Consider the following 12,704-nt stretch of genomic DNA (forward strand, 5'->3'; position numbering starts at 1 on the left):
TATTGGTAAAACTTTAGATTCAAATTTGAAATTTTTGACGTAAGAAATTTATTAGGCAGTGAATTATTTTTTAGTGCTTTTTTATTAAAATACATATGATATGTACACTCAGTCCGCAGATTTTAGTATGCGAATAGTGACGTTATCGTTAGATTTAAACCATCTTTCATTATATGTACAAAAGACATCAAATTTCGATAAGAAAATTGCGTTATTAATAAGATAATATTTTCTCAGTAACAACAATAATTTCAGAATAATCGATAAATTAGAAATAGTAATTTCTAACGCAAAAGGACTTTCCACTCGCATAATTCTTTAGCCTACAATACTGTAAAAACAAATCAGAGAAAGAGAACAGGTCTATCGAAATACATACTCGTTATTATTAGATTTTAAGAAATCACTATTTATATTATACTTAAGGCGATCTACTCTTTACAACAAAACCGGTTTTCAATATATTCTTCTTCTACTATCATCGAAAGCCGATTTTGACAAATACACTGGCCACTATTATTCATAAATTCAGCAAGTTCCGTAGCTTCGCGGAAATTGAACCTATTCAATCGTGTGGCATAGACGTGTGTTCTCAAAGGATTCGATTAAAGCAAAAAGAATCAATTCCTTGCGATCTTCGTTGATTCCTTGTTTCCGGTTACGTGTTCCAGATCCAGACTATCGTATTCTAGTCCAGCAGTGTTATCATAATAGGCATAGTCGTAGTCATTTTTTTTCCCAGATTTTGGCCGCGTTGTAGTGGTACTAGGTAGCCTCGTCGTGGACGAAAACGGTCTGGCAGACCCACTAACATATGTACTTTCTCTAGGAGTTGTTGGTGATTGTGACGATCTTTGGGTATTAGAGTTGAAATTGTTGGGATTGTACGTGGTGGCTGTAGAAATTCTCCTATGTAAAAATAGTAAAGTAGTAATAGTAATAATAGCAAAATGATAAAAACTGTAAGAATATGTAAAAACGTATTTTTTTTAATAGAGAGAACGTTGGCTCGAGTTTAGAAGTCCATATTGCGTACTAATCTATCTAATACCTTGGTACTGGAGTCGTAGACCTTGGTGTTTCAGCCAAATGATTGATACTTGCAGGGCTGAATCCAATTCCAACCGAAGACCTTGCTAGATCGTAATTTCCGGTGCTGGTTTCGGTGTAGTATTTCCCATTTGTTCCATCGTAATTGTTGTATTGCGTGGCTTTCTTTGGTGCTTTGGTGCTGTCGTAGTATTGAGACGAACTTTTGATAGGTTGGTTAGATTTTTCGTAGTACTGTCCGCTTTCGCTGGTCCTCACAGCTGTTTGAGCCTGGGCATTGTCATTAGGAATATACTTCTTCGTGGCTGGGCTATATGTAGTAGGGGCGTAACTGCTGCTTGCAAAACTAGGGAAGTATTTAGTGGTTGGTTGAGAGATATCCTGCTTGATGGTTGTACTACTTCTGTACTGTCCATTATTATTGTTGTTATTGTAATTATTGTTGTTGTTGTTATTATAATTATTATCGTAGACGGTAGGTGTAGCAGTGGTAGACTGATAAGGTACGTTATTATTTGTACGTTGAATATTATTGTAATTTCTCTGGTAGTTTGTGTAATCGTTTGGCTGGTAATTGGTGCTAGGTTGCAAGGTTGTGGATTGCGTAAACTGCGCGCCGTTATTATAATTCTGATTGTAATTCTTATTATAGCTGGTCGGCTTCACCGTGGTACTCTGACTGAAGCCACCGGTATTTTGTTGGTTGTAATTGGGATTGGTGTTGTAAGCGTTGTAAATGGTCGTTTTGGTCGTCGTGCTAGGAGACTGGAAGTTGTAATTATTCTGATAATTGGTGCTGGGCCTGTACGTCGAAGACGGCGTGTTATATCTCTGCGTATTTTGTTGATTCCTGTTGAAATTCTCTAGAGGCCTGGCACTGGTCGACGATACGAAACCATTGGCTCGCTGATTGTAATTATTACCACTATAGAAGCCGGTATAAGTGTTCTGATTAGCAGGAGCAGCGGCAGGTACAGCAGTGCTGGATGCTACGTAATTGTTGTTGCCATTGTCATTGTACTGCTGTTTCCTGCTGACCTTTCTCACTCCGGTCTTCTTTTTTTCTTGAACAATCTCGTCCTTGTAGGTTTTCTCGCTCTCATAATCCTCATCCTTGCCGTTTCTATTATTGTAAAAATTGCCACTGCTGCTGCCTCGGAGATCCCTGTTGGCGTTAAAGCTTCCCGACGACACTCTGTTGAGAGTGTTGGCCGACGAACGAACAGGGTCACTCGTTTCAGACCGTTGAAGATGGTCTTGGGGCTCGGCGTCGCTGCGTATGCTATCGTAGTGAAGCGACTCCAGGCCGGATCCTAATCTGTACAGGTCAAAATTATCGCTGGCGTAGTACAGAGTAGCCGCCTCGCAGTCGACGTCGTACCAGTCCGCGCAGGTTTGACTTTCTTGGTCGAACGCTGTGTCGTTGGGACACAAGAACCTTGAAAAAGAAAACAAGAAGAAGAAAGAAAGAAAAAACAACAGATGCTTATAATAAATCGTTTTGAACGCGTTGGTGGGCGGAATATTAATTTTTCTCACAGAATAACCTACTTGTAATCCTGAATAGTGCCGGACACGGACACACAGACGTGAAAGACTTGACAGTCAGTCTCTGGGTCGGCGTAATAGCTTCCTACGATCTTATTGCGACAAGTGAAGGAAGTTTCCGGCATGTACTGTTGCGAGTACCTGGGTGGTGGCCGTTGGAGCCCGAAGACACAGGCTCCGAGCGCAGCCACTGTAACAGAATGGGAATCATCGAAAAAAGGTCGTAGACTTTCGCTTTCCATAATTAATTTCACCAGCAACGAGAAGGGAAAATCGCTCGGCAACCAGTGGCTCGTCACGCTTCGCGCTGATGCTTCTTTTTTCGCGCGTTTACGGCATGTTCGCAGAATCGTATTCGCGACACGCGTCTCTTTCCGCTCGAAGGATCGCGACAGAGAAATTCGCCGAAGCACCCGTGAAATTCAGTTAAATCTCCAAGGTTTCGTCTAAACGTACCCCATACAAGGCAAACGAGTCTCCCGATCGATTTCATCCTGTCTTCTTCTTCGACTAAACCGTTCACTACAGCAGTTGATCCACAAGATAGCTGACACTCGCGCGTTACCTTCGCGAAGGGACTCTTCGAGATGACTGCAGCGTCGAGGAGAACGCCACGACCGAGAAGAGGATGCCCAGCGGGGAACGTTCCACGGGAGGACGCCTCTGGGGCCCGTGGACGAGGTAGGGGCTCTCGTCTATCCAGGAGAAGGCACACGTGTCTGATGGGGGTAGAGGACGTAACGAAGCGTTACGTCACTCTCCGCTCGATCGCCGAAGGCAGATGCTACCAGCCAGTGACGACCTGCATAGAGAAACTATTGATGAAAGCTGCGGAACGATCGTAACCTCGCATTCTTCTCATCTTCCTATAGAGTTTGTTTTCCGAACATTCTGAGCTCCTCGCTGACGTCTTTTTAAACACAGTCTGGCGATCTTCGGAGCTCAGAATCTGAAAGGGGAAGAGAGAGAGAGAGAGAGAGAGGAAGAGGAAGACTATGGAAACACGTAGATTAATAGGTGTCTCTACACCTTATGTATTAAGACAACTATTTATAAGAAGAGCCTAATAAATTTGACTTTTGTAAGAATGAACAGCACGTTATAAGACTCATATGACGCGAATAAAGTAACAAATTTACGGCGAGATTAATCGAGGAATAAACGCAGTGGACCAGCGTTCGATTTCTGTCAAATATCATCGAGAATACCAATATCTATGGCCGGCGGTTTAATTGTTTCACAATTGTTTCGATTATTCATTTGATGTAAGTTGAGGAACCTGCGAGTTCTCCGATCTAGGACAAGCCTAGCCGATCTTTAGAGAAGGTTTACCCGCTCCTATGACAAATCGACGTTGCTGTTAGACTCTCTCGGATGACAAATCGATGGGTTACGAAGGCGACAGGCAGTAAAAGTCGCTTTCTATTAAATCATTCGGCGGCACGTAGCCAGGACACGGGTTGCCAAAGCCCGGAAAAATCGTCGATCGACAGGAGATCTTAGCTCCGAAAGTGTCTACAGTTGAAGATACCGATAGAGATCTGCGATCGGATGAATTGGTCGATACCATGGAAATCGGTGACGGTCGGAGCGTGCTGAAATCGACACAGGAATCGTGGTGTACGCCGCGACCGGTCGTCTCTTGCCCTTTGCCAGCTGGAGATCGAGTCTCGACCTCTGGAAAAGGCGCATCCAAGGAGTGCTGTGTCGCATTCCAGCGATGGACCGACTTCTCTCGTTGCCTGGAACCTGATCGTCTTACGGTCCGAGAGGAATCAAAGGGTCGGAGAGCGGCGAAGGATAAAGGGAAATCGAGAGGAAGCACGAGGAGGCTGAAGATCGAGGTCGTACCTCGACAATCGAAATTTTGCAATTCCCCTCGCATTCTGTTTATCCTGCGTGAAACGGAGGTGGTTTCCGGCACGTTTGAGAACATCGTCGACGATAAAACGAGGCTTACGCAAGACTCTTGGATCGAATATAACGAATATGAACGTATACATACAGGGTGTCCCAATATTGATGGTACATCGTGGACGGGCTGATTGTACATGAGAAAATAAGTCGAATATATGGAATAAATTTGTTTTCGAGAATAGCGATCCGTCTAACATAATCAAATTCACGCGTATTTGGCAGAAATTCAAAGTCGATTTTCTCGAAAGCAAATTTATTCCAAAAAATGTATTCGATTTATTATCTCATGTACAACCATCCCCTCCACGGTTTTACCATCGAATCTGTGACACCCTGTACACTGCAAATATATCTGACGCTCAATGTATTCTAGCGAAGCTTCGTATTTCGTATTGGATAAACGTGTATCTTTTTTCGAAAATTGTTATTGTCATCTTTTACATACGCTGTTGGAATCTCAAGTAGATGAGCGGAAAAGAAGCGAAATTGTGTTGCACCAGCGGAAGCACAAGAAAAGGACAGCAGTGTCGAATATATTTATTAGCGTCGACTGATTCTGTTGCGATGAAAATTAGATTTATACTGTTTTGGCTGTTCGCAAGAGATCTATCTCTCTTCTGGCCGTAAATAAGAGCTAATCGAAAGTTTCATCACAGACAGCGGCTATTCCGTTTTTCAATGACCATCTGCGTCTCTATTACGCGCGATGAGCTCGCGACGAGGAATCTTCTCAGCCTTGGAGGGCGAAAGTTGCCTTCGACTCGTTCTTAGATGGCACGATATTTGCACCTACAGCCGGAGGAACGTGACCATAGTGGGAGATGGATCGGCTGGCTCCTTGTAATTTTACTTGGCTTCCTTTTTTCCCATCATCTTCGATATCTATTAATAGAGATCGTGAAAACCGTACATGGATCATGTCGGCCTTCGCGCAGTTTTCAATTTTCTATCGTTCCATCGATGGAAGCTCGGATGCGATTTCGCTTTCCTTTTTAAAGCCGAAGGTCGCGAGAATTTGTATAAAATACGTCCGTAGAATATTCAGCGCGGATACCGATACCAAATTCACGGATACGGTGGCTGTAAAAAACACTGCCACGTGTCGTTATTTTCGAGCGAAGCACATTCTTCTCAGATTCTGCGTTTCACTTTCCTGCCAAATTTTCGGTACGAAAGTATTACCTAATTTTAATGCAAAATTCAAAACTCTTGCGCCTAATTGATAAATAACAATTAATACGAATACGATGGCACTGTATATCAGACACACGTTAGACACACGAGGAGAGGCTCGAAAACGCTTCCGTCTTTTTTGCCCATATCGCGACCGCCTACGAGTATGAACGTTCGTCGTGACATTCTTTGCCAAGCGTCGAACCGATGCGATGGAGAAAGCGGGGTCATGGGTGCACAGACAGGCCATTTTCCCGCCAGGATATTTATCAGGGATGCTACGAACCTGATAACTCCATAGGCGATTATTAAATTGTATTTATTGCAAATGAAAGCGTCCTTATCTAAAACAGACTTATCTAGAAGCGAACTAGACGCTTATTGTCAGCCTCACGATCCGGTGCGATGTCTGCATCGATCATTGCGCGAGGATCATTCACTCGTCGTCGATCGTTCTACGTTGGAGTTCACGACCGCAATAGACGAAAGTATTCGTACGTTTAGCGCAAAAGATTCTTCTGCGTGTATCGTATAGAACATTTTGAAATTTACGTAACGAGACATCGTCATGGTTACACTGGTGTTTGAGACCAATACAAAGATATACACGTATACGTATACGTATACTGTATGTGCGGACTGTATACGTATAGGAACGAGGATAAGCATCTTAGGCGTGTTAAGGATGATCCTATGGAATACCGAAGTTTATTTTAACGTAACGAATAATCGTTTGTTCGGTATACTACGATCTCCGCGAAATATACACTTCGATGGATACAATTTTCAAATTTGTTTCGAACATTGCGAATATAATGGCGATACGCGAGCCTCTTAACGGTGGTAACAGAAGCTTCAGAATGTTTCGCACGATACACTCAGAAATTATCTACGCACGTTGGAATACTTTCGCGAACTTGTGTACATGTGGAAGAAAAAAAAGCTCGGTTTTACACGACTGTCGGCGAGGAATGATATTACGTAGATTTGCATAGCGATTTGGAGAAGAGAGAATGTTGCTCGTTACCCAAGCGGATACAAAAAGGTGCTAAGCGTATGCGGGAACACACTCGACTTCCGTCAGACCGGTGCACCTCTTCGTCCAGCCACCGTCTCGCTATCTTTTTTAACACTTTCGCGTGTGACGCGTCTTTCTCTAAACCACGGCAGATAGCGAGTCCATTTACAGCATGGAATTCGAATGGGACATCGGCTTGTTAATATTCAACGATCCTTCGTCTTCTGGCATCCTTTTTTACACGTTACACGCAAGATATTCGAGCAGGTAGTCGTATAAAAATATCTCGAGTCCAGCTATTTTTGTATTTGTAATTTTCATGCTCGATCGAACGAAGAACGAAAAGTGGCGGCACGAAAGAGCGAACGCGATTAGATGTACGGCCTTGGCGTGCACGAGCTCCCGTTTTTCCTATTTCCCTTCGTACGCGTTCCTCTTCTAGCCCGAGTCGAGCTAGTGAAAGCTGGCTGGAAGATCTCCAGCGTCCTCCGGCACGTGCACTCGAATCCTCCTCACGAATCGACGATTTATCGCGTTGAAACGGCGAAAGCAATAGGAACTGGAGCACAGATATATCGACATCACGACTATCGTATCCATTGGTCGATGCTCCGCTGGTGAAATCAGCCGCTGAGTCGGTTAATTCTGCATCGAACTTTTCGTCAACGTTTCGTAATATCGAAAGATATTCGGACAATTCATGATGTTCAAATTTGTATATTTATTTATTCCATAGGACAGATACGAATACAAGATAATATACAGGGTGGTTGGTAACTGGTGGTACAAGCTGAAAGGGGGTGATTCTAGGCGAAAAAAGAAGTCGAAAATATAGAATAAAATTTTTTTTTTTTAATTTTTCCATCGAGACAACGATCTACAGTGAGATCCGTTCTAACGAGACGCGATAAAGTGCACGCGTACCGAGCGAAAGTTCAAAGTCGATTTTCTCGAAAACAAAGCCTCGAACGAAAAATTGTTATTCTATATTTTCGACTTCTTTTTTCGCATAGAATCACCCCCTTTCCGCTTGTACCACCAGTTAACAACCACCCTGTATAAATAATATAACAACTTCGAGAGCTGATTATAGCACGTAAAAGCGATGAATAGGTCCATGTAAACGTATGCTGTGTCTGTGTCCGTTAATGAGACGTAACGAATTTTGTAAAAAGAGCAAACGCTCGTGAAAACGTCGAGAGACTAACGTTCAGGATAGAACAAGCTTTTCAACAAGTTCGGAAAATACCAGCAACCGGTTCGACGACAGAAGGAAAGTCGGATGCTCATTTCGAGTATCTTCCGTAAAGAAGCTAAGTTCGTATGAACTTTCTTCGTTGTTTTTAAGTGTACGATCGAGTGCCGAAGTGGATTCTACGCGTTCTGTTACGTCCTGTATAATGGCAATTATCGTGTACATAGAAATGAGCGTCGGGCAAGAAATAAGCAGAAGCAGAAAAGGCAAAAAGAGAGGCAGAAGAAAGTTCCTTTCTTCGCGTTTGAGTCGATCCGGAATGGAAAAGAATTCAGGATCGATTTTGCATGGTTGAGGAATTCAAAGGGAAAGAAACGGCCAAGCTGCTGGAAGTATGAAATTTTAACATCACAGTCGTCTCGTGAAATCGAATTAACATTATCAGCGAAGTTTTAAGTTGTAAGTTACAAGTTGCGTTATCAATAAACCAGCTGTGCACAATATACTAACAAAGTGAAAGGAAGATGTTATACTGTTTTTGGTCATTCGATTTGGCTATTTGATTACCTCGCGAATGAAAGATTCTTGCAGGACGTTCGAGAGAATTTTATGTCCAGAAATGGCCATTTAATCTGACATCATCGTCTACAGGTAGACGTTACAGATTGCGGGACGTTTGATTATCTCATTAGGCGACACGTTATAACGTCACAAGAAAGAAATGTATAATCTGTAACTTACAAGTTCAGTCAATTTATTAATATTATTAGTAGACTCTTATGGACATTAGCTGGCCATTTGACTAGCTTGCGAATGAAAAATTCTTGCAGGACGTTCGAGAGAATTTTATGTCCAGAAATGGCCATTTAATCTGACATCATCGTCTACAGGTAGACGTTACAGATTGCGGGACGTTTGATTATCTCATTAGGCGACACGTTATAACGTCACAAGAAAGAAATGTATAATCTGTAACTTACAAGTTCAGTCAATTTATTAATATTATTAGTAGATCGCCGACTCTTATGGACATTCGCATTTTAGAATATAATTAAAATGAAAAAAGTGGAGCCCCGGTAGAAAATTGTTTACCAAGTATTGCAAAAAGCACTGTAATTTCTACATTTTACGAGTATACATACAGCTTTTTCACGTTATATGCGCATTCTGTGCCATTTTGTAGCCTCAAATTTTCTATAAACGCGGCAAAATTCTCTACTCTAATTATTGCGGATTTTGTTAATACCAGCTAATGGTGAAATTCGCAATCACTTAGTTGCCAACCCAATATTAATAAATTATCGCTCGCGATGATCCAAATATTGGAATTTCGAGGAACTCTATTCTATAGCCTATAGAAGGCTATAGAAGAACGACAATAGCCAAGAGGATCGAATAATTCCCGGTGTTAAGAGCTTCCGTAGTTTCTTCGCGAAAAGACGAGAAAATTTGATCAGCGACGACATGGAAGCGCGACGAGACGATCCGATCGTTTGGTTCCGGTGATTAAAAATGGCGAGGAAGGTCGGTGAAGAAATCGATGCCTCGAGTTTCCGACCTACGACCCTCGATTACGCAATTCGATGCGCCTGCCGAGAGAGAAAATTCTCGCCACTTGTCTACGACTTTTCTTTTTCCCATGTCTGTTCGGAGATTTCACTTAATAACGAATTAATTTCCTCGTCCTAAATCCTGCAGCCGGCTCGAACAAACGTATTGCGAAACCTGCTTCAACGTTCGTTGTAGGTTTGCTCCTGTTCGTAAACGGAGAAATTTCGGTGGTGCAGGCTCTCGAACACAATACGAAGGCTCTCGTGTCAGCATCTTATCTGCAATGTCTCTCTTTGAATATTCCTCTCGCGTGCGCGAGCTGCTATCTCGCAGCTGCATCTCGGCGTCGATTACGTTGTCGCAATTACGTTTCCTCTTGGGAAAAAAACACCGTTTTGTTGCTTCTTATTGCTTCTCCAGAGGCGAAAATCTTCGCAAATCTCGTCCAAATCGAGTTTTTCTTCCGAAAGAATCACTCGCGATAGCTTCTTAACGTGGAAATCAGAATCTTTTGTTTGAGAAATCTTTGATGGAAATATTTGAATGACGTTATTGCACGTTGTACTCTGTGGACCGTAAGTGTTAGGACAGCCACTTGTTACACAGTCGGAGACGAAAATACAGGTAGCAGAGACAGATATCGATGAAGTTACTTAAAAAATAATCTATGTACTGTAAGGATATGCAGGGTGCGGGCGAGTAACACGCACAAGCGGATACGAGGCGATCGCTTATGATAAAATAGGAACAAAGTATGGAATAAAATTTGTTCATTTCGTTTTCATTTCGTAAGGAATCGCATTCGGCCGCGCCATGTGTAATAAATACAACTTACGTATATAACTGTAACAGTAGTACCAGTTCGATTAAACTCCACATTATCTGTCCACTTATTTTTATCCGCGACTATATTTGTTGGAAAACTCGAGCAATATTTACCTTATTTACTATTTTATATCGTAATACGTTGCTTCTTCGTAATCAATATGATCATCGTAACTGTATAATATAATAAGTATATATATACAGCTTATAGTTATATAATAAACGCATAGTAAAATAATATAGATATCTATAGATAGTATAGATAATATAAATAATATTAAATAGAATTTCGAAAGTCAGTACATAATATTAGATTGTCTGAAAAGTTTCTTCCGTTTTATAAGGAAATAGCAGATGCGCAACGTTCCTTTGTTTCATATTATTTTGTTCTATTGGAAATACATTGGATCCACAAAGTGGATCAGACATAATTCAATAAAATAATAAAAAAACCTTGTGCGTCTATTATTTCCTCATAAAACGAAAGGAACTTTCGTGACAAACTAATAATAAAAATGGCGCTTGTAATGGTCAATACCTCGACAAGGTATTCGTCGTTTCTGCAAATTCTTTAATCTTTTAATTACACGCCAGATTAAGAACGATACCTTAAACAGATAGAAAAGCTCCCAACGTTCATGCAATCAGTGACATTTAAACAGCAAACGCCTCTATTACTATAACAAACAAATACTAGTATAATAAATACTGCAATGAATTGCCAGGTTTTTTAGTATGTATGGATTACACGTGTATCCTGTTGATTTCATAAAAAGATAGTACTTGTTGCTTCCGACTATTTCGTTCGTATAATTTCATTTGTACAATTCACATACCAAAGTGTCCGGATACATAAGAGCGCTAGTGTATACATATAGAAAGGTGTAGCTAATTACACAGTCGCGCAACGATTGCATACGCGAGCGGCGAAGATGGAACGACGAACTCGTGCACGAGGATCCTCTCGCAGTTGACTCGACTTGGCGCGGGGAAGGGGATTCCTCTTCTAGTCTTCGCCACGTGAGAAAGTGAAAGCAAAAGGCGAGTGCTCGAGGAGGCATCCTCATCGAGGCGATCTCCACTCGTCTGTCTCTGGCGATCATCCTGAAAATCCGCGTGGCCCCTGAGCTATGAGCGGCTCGTTAACCCTCCTCCTGGATCCTGTCCTGAGCCAACCGTTGCACCATTTACGTACACGGTTCGCTATACTTGTAGAGAATTTTTAATTGATAAGAGCTCGCGCTACTATTGGTTGAAAACGTAGTTGCCCGCGAGGAAGCAGACCGATGATTCGGTCGACTAGTCGGCTAAGGCCGGCCTTAGCGCCTGTCTACAGATATCCGCGAGCGATTCTAGCGGAAAACAGGTCGGTTAATTAAGGATCTGGTTAATTTAAGGCCCGACAACCGATTAGTTTCTACAGAAGGTCCGTTTACTAGCAGGAAGGACCGTGTAAAAGATACGGCGTTTCGAAATGGGCCCATTGATACAGCGAGGACGCGATTTACAGGACGAAAAGCTCGTACCGTGCGCAATTAACGCCGCTCCCGAGGTCTTAATTACGGACTAGCTGGTTATTGTGACAGAGTGTGCAACTCCGTGTGAAAAAGAGGATTATCCACTCGTCGCCGTTCTCTTACGTAACCCGCGCTTTGGCTCGATGCTTTGTCGTCTGAAACAAATTTTCGTGACTCTACTATCAGTAAATCACGCGACGTCTCTACCGTTCAAATGTCTCGTCTGAATCAACCAAGTACCGCGTGACACGGTACAGGCGGCTGTATTTATACGACTTTGACAGAGAACCAGGTCGCGACGCCGTTACGAGGCACCTTCAAAGTTAAGTTTGAAAATATGGTCCCATAGAGAATGAGGTTCCAGCTACCGTCTAATGACGCTCTAATGTCACCGACACGAAGAAGCAACCAAGTTCACCTACGAATGGTTAAAGAAATTTCTAACTCGCTCCGCGACTACCTACTAAATCGCTAGACGCTAATAGCGTCTCCTGCTGACGAAAAACAGAGGTCCATGTTGCCTGAGATTATGAGAAGCTTGCGTATGCGAGTAGCACGATGATAAATGATAGTCGTTAATAATAGTAATAAATCGGTAGCTGACGCGGCTACAAGTAGCAAATAATTAGAAGAAGAAATTTCGAGTTACGCTTATTGGGATACATTTTCATGTGTATCATATTCCGAGAGAAATCTTTCCCATGACACGACGACCTTATTGGCGAGCTTCGAGCAATTTTCAAATAGCGAACGATGGGAAGTGTTCCACTTTTTATCGGGAACGCCGGCTGGCACAACGGTCGTCTTCTTTCCCAATATTGTTTTCTCCGAGGAAGAGAACAATCGATATTTCCCACTAATGGAACCCGATTCCACTTGGAAATCGCCACGAGATTCGTTCGGTACGTTT

The 12,704-nt window shown here is 42.3% G+C and overlaps 1 protein-coding gene across 2 annotated transcripts; it reads right to left on the minus strand.

Moving 5' to 3' along the window:
* Window positions 1-74: 74 nt before the first annotated feature.
* LOC117236507 (putative uncharacterized protein DDB_G0282499) lies at window positions 75-3,252 on the minus strand. Of its 2 annotated transcripts, XM_033499519.1 has the most exons (4): window positions 3,055-3,252; window positions 2,602-2,788; window positions 1,052-2,488; window positions 75-909 (listed from the first exon to the last, which is right to left on the minus strand). In XM_033499519.1, the coding sequence occupies exons 1-4, from the start codon at window positions 3,089-3,091 to the stop codon at window positions 621-623; spliced, it is 1,950 nt and encodes a 649-aa protein (XP_033355410.1). In that variant the 5' UTR covers window positions 3,092-3,252; the 3' UTR covers window positions 75-620. The 2 variants fall into 2 exon arrangements, with proteins under 2 accessions (XP_033355410.1, XP_033355409.1); XM_033499518.1 differs by lacking the exon at window positions 3,055-3,252 and having other exon boundaries at window positions 2,602-2,857.
* Window positions 3,253-12,704: the final 9,452 nt, after the last annotated feature.

This window comes from Bombus vosnesenskii, unplaced genomic scaffold (genome assembly GCF_011952255.1).
Source record: "Bombus vosnesenskii isolate JDL3184/JDL3185 unplaced genomic scaffold, Bvos_JDL3184-5_v1.1 scf7180000013349, whole genome shotgun sequence".
NCBI classification, from domain to species: domain Eukaryota; kingdom Metazoa; phylum Arthropoda; class Insecta; order Hymenoptera; family Apidae; genus Bombus; species Bombus vosnesenskii.

Excerpts from the sequence above, each read along its gene's own strand:
- LOC117236507 (XM_033499518.1), bottom strand. The coding sequence starts at position 2,840 with ATGGAAAGCGAAAGTCTACGACCTTTTTTCGATGATTCCCATTCTGTT. Across the intron at positions 2,489-2,601 it reads GGCACTATTCAGGATTACAA|GTTCTTGTGTCCCAACGACA; the intron begins GTAGGTTATTCT and ends TTCTTTTTCAAG. Across the intron at positions 910-1,051 it reads TCTACGACTCCAGTACCAAG|GAGAATTTCTACAGCCACCA; the intron begins GTATTAGATAGA and ends ATTTTTACATAG.